At 38.9% G+C, this 16,390-nt stretch overlaps 1 protein-coding gene across 1 annotated transcript in view; it reads left to right on the top strand.

The window, feature by feature from the left end:
- DHFR (dihydrofolate reductase) overlaps positions 1-6,624 on the top strand; it is a 34,387-nt gene extending 27,763 nt beyond the window's left edge. Inside the window, exons 5-6 of the mRNA XM_027864248.1 lie at positions 2,762-2,877; positions 6,456-6,624. Of these exons, the coding sequence (XP_027720049.1) occupies positions 2,762-2,877; positions 6,456-6,534 (195 nt within the window). The 3' untranslated portion in view covers positions 6,535-6,624. The remainder of the gene's footprint in view (positions 1-2,761; positions 2,878-6,455) is intronic.
- Positions 6,625-16,390: the final 9,766 nt, after the last annotated feature.

A 16,390-nucleotide genomic window follows, 5' to 3' on the forward strand; every position in this document is an offset into this window, starting at 1 on the left:
TTCTGCACTGTAACACCTCACCTCCCAAAAAAAATAATTGTGGAATTATTTTTAGGAAGTGTCATTTTTTTTCCCTTTTGCATTTTCAGAAATCCACCAATTGTAGAGTTGTTTCTCTCAAAACTCTCATTTTCTCAGCAATGCTGCCTGTTAGGAGCGTTGGGTTAATGTTTCGTGAAGAAGTTTCCATCTAGTCTTAAGCACAGTCGTTAACAACATGTGGCAAAGTATAGTCATAAGCAGTGAGGCAGGTGAGCTCTCTTTAGAAAAACGTTGTTTATAGAGATAACTGAAATTCAGAAGTATCAGTCAAATATGAGTAAATGTACCAGTCAGCTGCTTTAAAAGGTTTTTCCTTATTAAAAAAAGAAAAATCACTTTTCTCCTTACATGTACTATATTTAGTCTTTAGACTAATCACCTAGTGTAAATGAAGGGAGGCCTTCTAAACTAGTTTTAAGAAATGGCAAGAGAATGTTTCCTTATGTCCAATTACAGACCAGTACCCAGAGGTGGAAAGAATCGCCTCTTCCCCACCCCTTTTTTTTTTTCCTGCTCACTTCCATAGCTTTAATTATCATCTCTAAATAATGTATGGAACATTCTTTCCAAACCTTAAAGTTTGGAAGTAAATGTGAGCTAGTATTATATAATAATAGCTGGAGCTATTATGTGTTGTTATATACATGGTATAATATAAAGTAAAATATGATAACTCACATTTACATAAAACTTTAAGGTTTGCAAGCAAATGGATCTTCACAGCAACCCTATGAGTCAAGTGCTGTTATTATCCTCGTTTTACAGGCAGGAAAACTGAAGCTCAGAAAAGTTAAGGAACTTGCTCAGAGTCATATAGTCATTAAGAGTATGAGGAAGAATTTGAACTCAGGTCTTTCTGACTCCTGAGTCTAGTGCTCTATCCACTAAGCCACTTTGCTACCTATCATGATGATGAAGACTCTTATCTCCAATCCAGACTTCTCCCATATTCCAAATGGCTATTGATGGGGCATTTCCATTTGTGTATCTCATTATCTCTTCCCTCTCTGAGTCTGAAATCTCCTTCTGTGTATTTATAACCCCTACAAGTACCCAAAAGTACCTTTCAGAATCTCTGCAAAGGTGACCGACCATTCACATACTCATTTTCTTCTAATTAAACAACTTGTATTTTCTGTTTGTTTGTTTGTTTGTTTTTAGGCAATTGGGGTTAAGTGACTTGCCCAGGGTCATACAGCTAGTAAGTGACAAGTGTTTGGTCTGAGGCCGGATTTGAACTCAGGTCCTCCTGACTTCAGGGCTGGTGCTCTATCCACTGCACCACCTAGCTGCCCCTAACAACTTGTATTTTCTTACCGTAACCAGCATTCAGAATTTATTTTTAAAATTCTTATCATTTCCATTCTTTTGTTTGATTGATAGTTTTGCAGCTGATTTATAATATTCCATTATAATAGTAAATTAGTAAATAGTAAAATTTTATACATTTTGCTTAGCATGGTATCTTCCATGCAATAGGCACTCAGTAAACATTTGTCAAATGAATTGAAGTTTCTACAAAAAAGGTACATTGCCACATTCTTAGGCAAGAATCCACATTCAGGGAAGTCTTCGATTTCTGATTTAAATGGCTAGAAAGTCCAGCACATTTTTCAAATCATTGCCTAAATAAAAATAAAGAACTCTTAAATTCAGTTCCAGAACTTTTCTGTTCCTTCAGTATAATGTCATTTGATTTACAGATAGATTGTTATACTTGGAGTGAGGAAGACCTGAGTTCAGATCCAGACTTAGATATTTACAAACTGTGTGACCCTGGACAAATCACTTAACTTCTGTTGGCCTAAATTTCCTCATCTGTAAAATGGATATAATGATAGTACCTGTATCCTAGGGCTTTTATAATAAGAATAAAATATTTGTAGAGTGCTTTGTAAACCTTAAAAAGCTGTATAAATGCCAGCTATTATTATTAATTATTATTATTCAGCAGAGGCAGAAAAGGCATGTGGCTCATTGAAACCACAGATAATCTGGAAATTGTGTTGACTATTGATTTTCCCTTCCTTCCCTCTACCAGCTTTTTGAAAGCAAATGACAAAATAGGTTGATTTTAATTTCCTTGTCTTCCTCTGCCACAGATAGAAGTGTTTATAAAGCATAGGGCTGGCCAAAAGATTAGGTAGCTGGTGCCTTCCTGTAGTCATCCTTAATATTGCTTTAACCACAGCCAGCACTAGCATACCACCAACCTAAGAAAGTATGAGACCACCAGTTAAGACATTTAAGCAGGGCATTCTATAAGTCACCAATATGTGTGATATCAGATACTCAGTGTAATAGATAACATCATTAAAACAAACTCCTCGACCCCGAAAGGCTATATTCTTCTTTAGTGTCTTTGGCTGGTGTTCTTTCACTTCAGTCTTGTCTAACTCTCTATGACCCCCTTTGGGGTTTTGTTGGCAGGGATACTGGAGTGGTTTACCGTTTCCTTCTCCAGCTCATTTTACAGATGAGGAAACTGAGGCAAACAGGGTGAAGTGACTTGCCCAGGGTTACACAGCTAATAAGTGTCTGGGCCAGATTTGAACTCATGCAGATGAGTCTTCCTGACTCCAAGCCTGGCACACTATCCACTGTGCCACCTAGCTGTCCTTTGTCTTTAGTTAGATACCAGTTATTTATTCCTGATGCCACTTCCTCATTTTGTTTTAGGCAGTTGATCCATTTCATTCTTTTTGTCTTCTTTTCGAAGGAAGCGATGAAGAAACCTGGTCATCAGCGTCTGTTTGTGACAAGAATTTTGCAAGAATTTGAGTGTGACACGTTTTTTCCAGAAATTGATCTAAGGAAATATAAACTTCTCCCAGAGTAAGTTAACACAACTCAATTGAAGTACTTCCTTGAACTGTACACTAAAGAATAATTGAAAACATGTTTTATTTGGAATTAGCTTTTCTTTGTTTTGGCTTTGATGTTAATTTATAATATACAAATATTAACATTTTGTAGCCTATTCTGTTCAAGTCGACAAATATTTATTAAATACCTAATATATGCAGGTTCACCTAGAAATTCATTAAAAGCATAAAAAGTTCCTGATAACTTTATGCTGTTATATGATTGATTCTAATGTAACTCAGGTGAATAATGATTCTATGTTTTCAAGCTACCTAGAGCAGTTATATGAAGTTGTTTCCTTTCCTTTCTCTATTCTATATAGTCTCAAAAGAAAGTTTTCTAGGGGCGGCTAGGTGGTGCAGTGGATAGAGCACCAGCCCTGAAGTCAGGAGGACCTGAGTTCAGATCCGGCCACAGACCAAACACTTGGCACATACTAGCTATGTGACCTTAGGCAAGTCACTTAACCCCAATTGCCTCACTAAAAAAAAAAGAAAGTAAGTTTTCTAATATGTGATATGTTATTCTAGTCTATATTATATGTATCTAATATGTCATATTTCATGTGTGTATGTATATCCTCAGTTAGTCTCCATTTATTCAGTTCATTCAACAAACATAAAATACTAATTGTGTACAAGGCACTCTCTTTGGTGCTGAGCTAAATACAAAGATAGAAATTATACAAACCTTGCTTTCAAGCTGTTTACAATATAATATGAAGAGAAAGACCAAAAAAAGAGGTACAAAAATAGATCCAGGAAAGGTGCTGTGAAAATTTTCAGAAAGCAGTCATGTTAACATGTTAGAGATTAGGAAATAGTCAAGGAAGGCTTCATCAACCCAAGGTTGGACTTGAAAGAAGGGAAGGACCTTGGGTAGGCAGAGATTGGGTGTGGGTGGTGATCTCAGTCATTTCTTAATGGGCCAGCCCACTGAAGGATTTTGAGCAGAGGAGTGATATGATGTGCGTTAAAAAGGATGGATTAGGAAAGCCTTTGTCTTTATAGATTTTACTGATTTTAGGTTGGCTTTTACAAAGAAGTGAAACACCAACTTTCTTTCAGTGTTCCTTTTATTGATTCCCTTTTTAGGGGAAAGGTATCCCCTTCAAAGTAATTCCTTAGGAAGCATTATTTATTCCAGTTATGCTATAGTTACTGCATATATTTTTGGACCTCATCTTTTACAATTTCCTTCAGAACCTGGAGCACGTTTTCTTGACTGTACTCAGTCGTGGCAAATAGTCAAACTTTGAAGGGCAAATTTGATTTTTAGAAATAGCCAGAAGTTATTTGCAGCCAAGTTTAGGAATAAGGGTCAGTGATCAATCTGAACAATTCCATTTTGTTTGTTTGTTTGTTTCTAAGTGGTGCATTGAGACAATTTCTAATTTTTATGGCTCTGAAGGTCATTCCAAAAAATTGGCTTCAAAAATGTTTTTCACAATGACAGTACTGTTATAATAATTGTAGAGGCTCCTAAGGTAAGTTTATTTTTAAATGTGTTAACACACATTTATACAAATTCTACTAGGTTCATACTCCCTGAAAAATCAGCATTATTATTTTAGCAGCTGTGGAATTTGGGAGTTGAAATGGACCTTAGAACTTTGTAGCCACTCCACTACATGATATCATTTTATCTCTTATTCATTCTCTGGACTCGAGGATCTAAATCTTCTTTTTTGTCTGGTTGTTTCTTTCTGTTTTTCAACAAAATAATTTTGGGTTTTTTGTTTGAATGATTTTCTTGAGCCTTGACTTAGTAATTACCATTCCAAAACATTCTTACCCTCAGTCATGGATGTGAAAAAAGATGCCGCGTATTCTTTAAGTATTCTAACAATTTATTGATCCTGCCATTGGGCTTCCTCATCAGAGAAGCCATAGAGTCATAAAGTGTTCAAGCCACAAGGGACTATAGAGATCTTGTCATCCAATTCCTTTATTCTATATTGTTTTATTTTCTGTTGTTCCCATTGCTGACAATGGTACTGAAAATTCTTCTGTGTTTTTTGGTATGTTTGGGGTTTTTTTTTACTTTTTTATTTTTCAGTAAGCCAACATTTATTTTCTCTCCCTCCCACCTCCACTCCTCCCCTGTCCTCTCTGCATTGAGAAAATGAAAACCAAACCCCTTGTAACAAATACGCATAATCAAGCCGAATAAATTCCCACATTGGCCGTGTCCAAAAATGTGTGCCTCATTCTGAATCTTCAGTCCATCACCTCTCAGTCAGTGTGGGACCCATACTGCCCATACTGTGGGTAATATTCATCATCACTAGTCTTCTATAACCCAGTTAACTAACTTCTTACTATTTAAGTGAGCCATTTATAGTCCTGGATATTTTCTAGTGTTTCCTTTGTGTTAACAAGATTTTAATACCATTATAGTTTATGATAGCTCTCATAATATTACATTTCTTCTTGTAACTGACTTTCCTAATAGTACTATTAGTTATACCTTCTAGCAAGTTTTTAAAATGCTAATTACATGGAGGTCTTTAGTTGTATTCAAACATTTCAATTCACTTGTTTTATTATTTAAGTTTCTTGTATAAAAATCTTACATATTTTAGTGTGATTTTTTTTTAATGACATTTCCCATATGTTTCAGTTTGCTGGGTGCATGTCAACTGCCTTAAAAGCATCATTTTCTTGAGTTTGTCTTCACAGCCTGTCCTGCATGCCCTAATAGAGTTTTTGTCCCAATTTCTAGTTTAAAAATTCCTCAGGAGGGGGGAACATCAAGGTATGTTGACATTGTAAAGGAATGCTTCATAAAGATGATGAATCTTAGGCTGGGTCTTGAAGGAAAAGACTCTTAATTCTCCTGTGAGCTAGGATGACCTTGTGGAAAGATGGAGATTACAAAGCTCAAGAATAAGTACGAAAATAATGATTAGGAAACCGTAGAAATCTGCAAAGGAAAGGTAATTCTGGGACAAAAACTCCAATCTATTATAAATTTGGAATTTTAGAACATAGTATCAGTCCAATAAGTCAAATACTCTATTCAGTACCAGCTTTTTGCTCAACACTGTTAACTATATTCAGGTCTACAGATGAAATTCTATATTTAAGTTCAAGTTATTATAAATATTCACCTAACACAATGCTTTGGACCTTTTGGGTTTTGTTTTGTTTTGTTTTGTTTTGTTTTGGAGGGGTTGGAAGCAATCAGGGTTAAGTGGTTTGCCCAGGGTCACACAGCTAGTATTGGGTTCTTAATAAATGTTTTTCTATTAAATGAATGAGACAAAGGCACTATACAGAATAAAACCTAAACATGCATCCAGTATTTGTTCTCTGACAATAATGCCAAAGGACATATTACAAGATCTGCCCTCCATGACATAAAATCCAGGACAAACAAAATAAAAATACTTGCCAAGACAGTTTTTATCTTTCTATTTTGTTTTCATATCATGTTACATTTTGTCAAAATACTGATTTTAACAGGCATCCTTTAGTAAGAGTTGCTAATATTATATTATATTTCAGGTCACATTATTTAGTAATACATAAATCTTTCTTTTTCAGATATCCAGGTGTTCTTACTGATGTCCAGGAAGAAAACGGCATTCAGTATAAATTTGAAGTATATGAAAAACATGATTAATGTGAAAGGTTTGAAGGCTGCTGCTTCCAACTAATTTTTCCTCTAAAAATTAAGTTTGCATGATGTTAGAATAAAAACTATTATTAGAAATAGTATGTTTATTTTTACTTTTAAATGTATCAATAAACATTTATTGAACAACTACCGTGCTAAGCTCTGGTGATACAAAAAGAGGCAAAAGACAGTCCTTGCTCTCAGAGAGCTCACAGTCTAATTGGAGAGACAACATGCATGCAAATATATATAAGCCAGCTATAGAGTATATAAATAAGAAATAAATAATAGGGAAAGCTCTAGAATTAAGGGGTTGGGGAAGGCTTCCCATAGAAGGTAGGATTTTAATTGATACTTAAAGGAAACTAGGGAAGTTGGAAAGGAGAGAAGAGGAGGGAGAGTGTTTCAGGCCTGGGGGACAGCCAGAGAGAATGCCCAGAGCCAAGAGATGGGGTGTCTTGCTTGTGGAATAGCCTGGAGGCCAGTGTCACTGGATTGAAAAGTATGTGTTGAGGACTGAGGTGCCAGAAGACTGGAGAGGTAGGAGGGAGTTAGGTTATGAAGGGCTTTGAATGCCAAACAAAGGATCCTGGAGATAATTGTGAGCCACTAAATTTATTGAATAAGGAACAAGGGGGTGGGTGAAGTATGATATGGTGAGAAAATTACTTTAGTGACTGAATGGAGGATGGATTGGAGTGGGGAAAGACTTGAAGCAGGCAGACCCACCAGCAGGCTATTGAAATAATCCAGGAAGGTTATACAATTATAAAAATGTTTGTGAAAATAACAACTAAATAATTGAAACAATACTGGGAAATTATAATGACCGAGCTTAGCCCCAGAAATTGATGTAAAGGCACCTCCTCCGACTTCTTTGCATAGGTGGGAGGCTATGGGCAAGGAATACTACTGATAACACCAGACCTTTTCATCATGTTGCTTAGTTTTTCTGAGCTGCCTTTTCCCTCTCTTGTTTTTTGTTATAAGAGAGGAGGAAAAGGAAATGTGAAGTGTGGGTGACATAAAAGATAACAGTAAAAAAGATTTTTTTAATAAAACCAAAAATACCATTTCTCTGTTAAGAAATAACAAATATAGAAATGCCTGATACAGAACTGAGTAAGCAAAATCATGAAAACAATATACAATTATGTCAATAACGTACATTTTAAAACCCATTCGTAAAGTATAGGAGGTGTTGTGATGCAGTGGAAAGGAAGCTGTATTTAGAATCAGGACCTCAGTTCAATTCTCAGCCCTGCTACTTATTACGTGTGTGACCTTGGGTAGGTCATTTATCTTTCTAGACCTCAGTTTCCTCATCATAAAATAAAGGAGGTGGACAAGATGGTCTCTAATGTCTCTTCCTGTTCTCAATCCATGATCCTATGATCTGTAATTTTTTTTAAAGTTCTGTGTTAGATGGTTAAATTAGAACTTGTTAATTTTTCATTCAAATATGAAAATGAGGTATCACTTTATAAATCAATATTATAGGGTGTTAACCTATAGAATATGTAAAAGCAAACCAATACTCCAGTGCATTTATGGTGTGATCGATGTGGCTTCTCTCCAGTGGTACAGATGAACCTACCCACACTTTCTCATCCTGTGCCATTCTTGTCTACAGTCTTCCAGAGATCTATCTACATCTACCCATTGTGCTAAATGCATTCCTTAATTAAGTCTCCTCACATTCCAGGGACATCAACTAGGTAGGTGCTATTAGTATCCCCATTCTGCAGATGAGGAAACTGAGGTAGTTCAGGTTAAGTGACTTGCCCAGGTTATGAAGCTAGTAATTAGCTAAGGCAAGATTTTAACTCAGACCTTCCTTTTTCCAGATCCACCTGACAGTTCAAGATAAATACGGAAAGTAGACACCAAGGTTTAAGGGTTTCTGTGTGCTTTTTCAGGAACCACAATTTGGGATAGCAGTTAGTGAGCAAATGCTTTCCTGTTCTTTCTCTACTTTTAGTCAGAGCCCACAGATGTTTCTAGCTTGGAGAATGCCACTCTGGAAACTGAAATCTTTAAAAAAAAAAAAAAATGATGGCTAACTTTCAGAACTGGAGTGTTTGACAAGAAATTGGATGTTTGTCCAAAAATCCGTTTCTTTTCATCGCTTATGCTTGTTAGTGATTTTAGAGAATTGTTGATTGTATGATAAACTCTTCACTCATTTTCAAAGAAGTGACCCCCCAGCAAGGTAATCATAGAGCAGAGGCATCTTTTCAGAGAAATGTGGGGGTGAGTGAGCTTTTCTGTTCCCTGACACTGTGTTCCTGGGCCTTTCAGCACATGTCCATTCATCCTATGAAAAGCTCCAAGTGCCTGCTATTAGTATTTATAGAAGTTGCTTTCTCCCACAGCAAGGTAAGGGAGGGGTGGGAGAAGGGCAAAAAGAGAGAAGGAAGCTACCAATTAAGTAAACACGAGCCCCTAGAACTGTCCTTGAACAGCATTGTTAAGTGTGGCCCAGTGCTAAGGTTCTCATCAGAAACCCACGGAAGCAACTTGGGCAAGAGAACAATTTGTACTCGGAATGTTTACTGTTCCATGTGTTTAAAGGGACAAGTGGAGAGAAAGCTATTGATAGTCTTTTCTCCAGGTCAGCCTTCAAATATGAAATTTTAAAAAACTTTGCTTGCCCTCATGGCTTGGTCCAGATGCATGCCTGTAGGATGAGCCTGGAATACATGCGGCCTGTAGGCAGAGGCGGTGGCATCACCTCCTGAGCCTGTTGGGTGAAAGAGAAAAAGCAGAATTAACTGGTCTCTAAGGGTCTACCTTGGGTGGGCTTAACTTGAGAGAGTGATGTGCTATTGGCACCTACCCTATATACTAAACCAGTATTTCTTCATTACCATCAAAATTTGTCTATTAAGAAACTGCAAGTTTAATGCTAGATATTGCAGATTGTCAAGCCCCTGACACAAAGGAGTTCACTAAAACAAATAACCCCGATGTAGATAGGGACATAGAAGAAATGCAGAAAAGAAGCTAAAAGGCCACGGTGGAATATTTATCAATAATTAAATCCACAAATATTTATGACTCACTGTAAGGAATACAACCTGCTAAATAAAAAAGCCCTAAGGAAGATCAAAACCCCTGAGTTACCCAGTCAGAGTAAGACCTACAGTGATGGCCAAACCCCCTTGCCTGCACCCCAACCCTAGCAGGGAGTTTGAATATCAACTAGCTGCAGCTTCCCACTAACAATGCTTAGCACTGTGCCTAGCACACAGTAGGCACTTAAATTATTGACTGACACCAACATGAATTATCAGCTTCAGGCTCCTTTCCCCCCAAAACCTAGTCTTGCTGAACTCTAAAAATTTACAAAAACCCACCGGACATTATTGATGAGGTGCCCCATTCCCTCCAGGTCCCTAGCAGAGTGCACCCAATTTCACCTGGGCCCCAGCAAACCAGACATGTTTTCACAATAAACCTTGACTACCCTTCATATTGTGTGTCCCTTCAATAAAGCAGGTTTGCTTTACTATGTTGTGTGCTTCATGTGTCCTTGCATTAGACTCCTGATATCCTGAACCTTTCTATGTCTGCATAATGCAGTGAGATACTATGTGCCAGGAAATGTACTACGTGCATACAAAAACGAACCACATAGTCTGCCCTCGAAAAGCTTGCATTTTACTGGTGAAACCAGCACATGAATATATAGGGATATACAAAATAGGGTAGCTAGGTGGCACCATAGTGCAGAGTGCTAGGCCTAGTCAGGACGACTATTCCTAAGTTCAAATCTGGCCTCAGACACTTAACTAGCTATGTGACCCTGGACAAGTCATTTAATCCTCTTTGCCTCAGTTTCCTCATCTAGAAAATGAACTGGAAAAGGAAATGGCAAACCACTCTAATATCTTTGCCAAAAAAAAAACCAAACTTCTAATGGGGTCACAAAGGGTTGGACAGGATTGAAAACAACTGAACAACAGCAAAATAGAGAAGTGATGGGGTGGGGTAAAATGCTAGCAACTGCGGGGGTCAGGAAAGGCCTTAGGAAGAGGAGGCTTTAATTGAGTCTTGAAGGAGACTAAGGATTCCAAGAGGTGGAGGTGAGGAGAGAACCCATTCCAGATATGGGGAATGGCAGATGGGAGGACCAAGTATGAGAAGTCGTAAGGCCGATTTGACTAGACTATGGGGAACTTGAAGGGAAGAAATGCATGCTAAGGCTGGATGTGGACTTTAGGGCCAGGCTTTGAAGGCCTTCTTATATACCATAAGTATTAAAATCAGGTGTCAGAGGAGTGGGGGAGTGGGTAAGGCAGTGAGAGTGAAGAGAATACCATAGGATTTCTAAATCCCAAGGAAAGTAATCTCTTCTCTTTTGATCCATGATGGAAGTCTTCGTCAAAGTAGCAGAATTTCAAAAACCATATTATTTAGTTGAGCGTTGATCAAAATTGATTAATCAGGAAGGATCCCATAGCTTAGGGAAAAGGTTCAAAGGATCATACAGGGGAAAGTTCACCAAACTCCCTTGCCTTCTAGCAGTGATTCTGGGGTTTTGTTTAACACAGAATTACAATCTTCTCAAATGACTTTGAAGATGCAGCACCAATGATGAAGCCTTTCATATACTAGTTTAGGGTGTGTGTGTACAAGCTCCAGTAGTTCAACTACACATTAATCATTGGAGAAGGGACTCCCATTTAGAACACCAACAGCCAAGTAAAAACTTACAGATGGTCTAAAAACTGTATGATTCTTAGCATCCTCTGCCCCCTTATCCCCTACTCCCTCCCAGTGACTGCAGAAGAAGGTAATTTTGTGCTTTCTTTGTTTCACGTACAGCACCTAAGAATGGCTTAGATCTGAAGGTACTTCCAGGATTTGGAGATTTTGCTTATCTTCTGAGGCAAGGAAATATCACATGGTTTGGGACTGGGGCAGGATTAAAAAGAGAGCCTAGGTAAAAGAAGGAAGAAAACAGATGGAGAGGACCCTCAGCCACATGGAGCAGCCAAATGGCTATGGTAACAGTGGCAACATTAGCAGTTCTCTTTCTCAAACCCACGCCACCTCCTGGGAAAATGAATAAAATAAAGCCAAAGAAACAAGTGGCAAGGTATACAACTTTTATCTTGAGTGCTCACTCAGATTGAGCATTATGGGGAAAAAACAGAAGCAGGAATTGGTGGACCTCATTCCCTTCCCTTGCCTAACTTCAGGTGGATCCAATTGGTACCTGTTTTGAAGTATGTTCTGGTATTCCATTGAAGACTGCAACTGACTAATTCCTCAAGTACCCCTATGGTTGTCCCTGTCCTTTGCATTTACTTGTATCCCTATGTTCATGGCATGAGGATGAAGACCAATTCTAGTTGCCACACAGGGGAGAGAGACCTTTCCTAGCATAGTGCTGGGATCCCAACCCTTAGCCCAGTGTTTAAGAGTTTTCTGTGCGCAAGAGCGTAATCAAGAACCATCTATATGTTTCATAACGATACTAATACCACCAGAGTCATTATGAACTTGTGCCTCAAATCTGCCTCATCAGACTGCAAACCTAATGAAAAACTCATCACTCATTGGTCAAAAAAGTAAACATTTATTAAACACCTACTATGTGCCAGGCACTACATTCTCAGTGCTAAGCACAAAAGAAGCAAAAGATAGTCCCTGCCCTTAAGGAGCTTACGATCTAATGGAGGTGGTGAGCCTTTCTGTACTTAGTTAGGAAGGTCCTCAGAAAGAATATTTGGTCTGTTGCAGGATTGTTTTCAAAGCCATTCCAGGATGATAGAACCTGCCAACTCTTGTACTGTATTGGCATAGGCTTTGAGAACCTGGAATGTCCCCTACATTTATAACCATACCTGCGGGTGCTCTGCTCAAAAGAATGTAAATATTATTCACTGAAACCTTGCAAGATATCTTGGGGTTTATGGGCCAGATTTCTTTCTAAGGACCATGCCTTAAAACTGAATCACTCTGACTTTCATTGATTGGCTAATAGTAGGTCCTAGCCAAGCCCCACTTGGTCATTGTTTAGGCCCTGATTGGCTCAGAGTGAGTGTAAATTATCAATTGTTTCTGTTTTGGCCAAAAACCTTGAGGGTCTTCCCCTCCCAGATTGATTATCTTTTTTTAAGCAGGTGAAAGAGGCCATTCTTTGCCTCATTTCTTACCTAGCCTTAATCACTGATTGGGCATGCCTCAGTCATACTGAGACCTGTTAAAGACCTTGGCCAGGGCCAAGGTCTCCACCACTGCAGCTACAGCCATCTCCAGTCATCCTGATCTATGTCTTGCCATTGGACCCAGATGGCTTCAGAGGAGAAAGTGAAGTTGGGGACTTTGCACAGCCCTCCCTCACTCAAATCTAATTCACTTTCATGTCATGGCATCACCTTCCTAATGTCATGGTCCTCTTCGAGAACAAAAGACAAGCAACAACAATTGTATGAGGAGGGAAGGTTACAGTGTGTGGACCACCTGTGACAAACTTACAGGAGAACATGAGCAAGAGCCCCACCAGGTGGGCAGGTGGGCTTGGGCTATGATCTTCATCATCTCATCAAAGCAGATCAGTGAACCACACATCCATTTGAGTAAGCATGCACAAAGAAAACTCAACCTATGCCTTCTGCAAATGTTGACCTTTTCTCCACAATGTACTTTTGGTTTAACATAATGATGAAAATTAGCTGGCAATAATCTTAACACTGGGTTTTCTATAAAAGCTTAGACACCTAATAGCTTTTCACATCCTCTAATTCTTAGCTACAAGAACCAAAACTACAATTATTAACTACAAGATCCATTTCTATTGGCCACTGAAATGATTATGAAGAAGCAACAGTAAACTCCTACATGCACATGATGCTATTCTGAAGGTTGTAAAGGGCCCTAGTCCCTATCCCCTAGGAACAGTGAATGTAATGGTGCTGGCTCACACCGGTTCTCAGGAACCAATTGTTGAATCTTCAGTGTGAACAATTACACCTCAGAAATTGGTAAATGCTTCAAATCAAGGTTTGTGTTATTGTTTTGATTGTGTTAAACTTAAAAGTGCATTGTAAGGTTGTTGCTGTTTTTTTTTTTTCCTGGACAACCATTTACCAGCACACCCTGCCTAGGAGTTAGCACTGAGGCTGGCAATAATGAGCAAAGGCTCCAATACTTACAAGTGATGACTTACCCACACTGGACCTACCTATCATGATAACTGATGCAGGGATATTATTTGGTTTTTAAAAAAAATTTAACCTCAATCTCAACAGATTGCTTTCCTTAGAAATGACTACACACACACACACACACACACACACACACACATTCCAAGCCAACTGGAACATAACATTTAATCACCCCTCAGGAACAGAGGCCACTGAAGAACAGCAACTGTGGCAGGTCACAAACAGGGCACTAGGCCCCACTGTCAGCTTGTCATCAAGTGGCCGCCTTTGGGAGGGGTATCAGCAGGAGGGAGGATCCCACCCTGGAGACCCTGTGCAGACTGAGGAATGAAGGGGATGGGAAGAGCGCTGATACTTCAGACAGTTTCTAAGACTGATGGGCATGGAATATAGCCTAAAGGGAATGGGATGGTGGAGGTCCAGGAATTAGAAAGGAAAAAGAGGTTGAGGTAGACTCAGGAAAGTCAGAGGAACAAGGATCAGGGGAGGAATACAAGGGCATGTGGGTACAAGGAGGGGTAGACGGGATCTAGGATTAGCGGTATCGGGGGTCTGGGATCAGAACCTGAAGATGCAGCGCAGGTATAGAAATCGGCCCCAGCGTCCTTAATGGCTGGGAGAGGAAGTCGGGAGAGGGAATGTTGGTCAAAGTCTATGGGGGCGGGGAGTAAGTCCAGCTTCAGGAACTCCTGCAGGGTGTCCTGTTCCACAGCCCCCATGAAGAACTCACAGTCCCCATGGTATCTGTTCCCATTGCGTGTTTGGGGTGGGATGGCCTTCAGGGATCCCCAGCCAGGGTCTTCACCTCTTCCCGTAGGGCGTTGTCCTAAGATATATCCACCAGTTCATACTGCAGCCGCTTCCCCTCCTGCATGCAGGTCATCTCACTTTGCTAGGACTTGATCTTCCGGAACCACTGACCCAAGTGCTATACAGCTGGAGGCCGCTCACGATGTGGCTAGGCCGGGCTGGGCAGGCGCACAAGCGTGGGTTTAGTGGGTCTGATCCCGGGTTCCAGGGGCCAGGCAGGGCTCAGCTGGACAAATAGATGGATGGAGGAGCAGGAGGAAGTGGAGTCCTGGCTGGGACTAGCCAGGGGCAAAAGACATGGCTCCACTAGAAATTTAGATTTCTGATACCACTACTAGGTCTGTTTCCCAAAGCAATAAAAAATACAAAGGAAAAGGACCTATATGTACAAAAATATTTATGGCAGCTCTTTTAGTGGTGGCAAAGAATTGGAAATGGAGGGGATGCCCATCAGTTTGGCACGAACAAGTTGTGGTATGTGGTTGTGATGGAATACTATTGTACTATAAGAAATGATGAACAGGATGCTCTCAGAAAAACCTGGAAAGACTTACATGAACTGATGCAAAGTGAAATGAGCAGAGAGCATCAAACAATGATGAACTGTGAATGACTTAGCTATTCTCAGCAATGTAATGACTCAAGATAATTCTGGAAGACTTATGATGAAAAATGCTATCCATCTCCAGAGGAAGTCTGAAGGATGCTTTTTTTTTTTTACTTTCTTTTTCTTGGTTTTTTTTTTAATCTATGTTTTCTTTCACAACATGACTAATATGGAAATATGTTTCTCATGGCTGCGTATGTATAACCTACATCAAATTGTTTGCCTTCTCAATGAGGGGGGAGTACAGGGAGGGAAGGAGAGAATTTGGAACTCAAAATTTAAAAAAAGTTAAAATTTGTTTTTACATGTAATTGGGGAAAAATATAAAATACTAAATTAACAATTTTTGAAAAATAAAATACATATTATGATAAAGGAAGACAATTATAATGAAATAAAGTTAGCAAGATATTTTTTAAAAATAGTTTTTTGACAGGAAAAGAAATTTACATTTCTGAAAACACACCTTGAGGAAAAAAAAACACATAATGTGAAAAACTTTAAGCCATCTGAGGAAAGAATAAGAATGATAGAATTAATCTTACTACTAATGAACTACTCAGTTATCAACTCTTACACTTCTGTCAGAATTTAAGCATAGTAACAGCATGACTTGACTCTAAGAAGCATCAAATGATATAATTTTGTGCAGTTGAGGAGGTCCATGGGCTTGAAGAAATGTCAATGAGGATATATTCTAGGCCCCCAATAGTATAGCAAATTGCATAAACCTTTGATGGAAACCATATACTATATTATTCATATAAATACGTCTTCACTGCTCTCTCTGAACATACTAGTAGCTATTTATTTTCTCCACACAAAAGAAATGATGCTTTAAACATATATGGCTAAAGTATGAATTAACAAAACAAGAAATATGAAATAGTTAAAACATGACACTGTAATCCATAACTCCCATTACATTCTCCTGGGATATTACTATATAAAACATTAAAGCATGAAAAACTTAATGGGGGACTGCTGAACAGTCACAAATCACTAAGGTAAAGGTGAACTGTGACTGTTCTACACTAACTAAACAACTTTAAAGTCCATTCCTTTAGCAAAGACATGACTTGGGCTTATCCTCAGAGTGATCATTTTCTCCAAGAACAGTCTAGTTCAAACCTCCACAACTTGGCAATAGGTAGGGGCCAAAATTAAAGTAGGCTAAACTTCTTTGAGCCGCAGATAGGTTAGACTAGAGACAGACTGGCAATGGTTGGTTGCCGAGGGTCATGTGACAAACAGGAGAGAGTGCGCA

The sequence above is a fragment of the Vombatus ursinus genome, unplaced genomic scaffold, assembly GCF_900497805.2.
Source record: "Vombatus ursinus unplaced genomic scaffold, bare-nosed wombat genome assembly UNPS02014774.1, whole genome shotgun sequence".
In the NCBI taxonomy this organism is placed as follows: Eukaryota; Metazoa; Chordata; class Mammalia; order Diprotodontia; family Vombatidae; genus Vombatus; species Vombatus ursinus.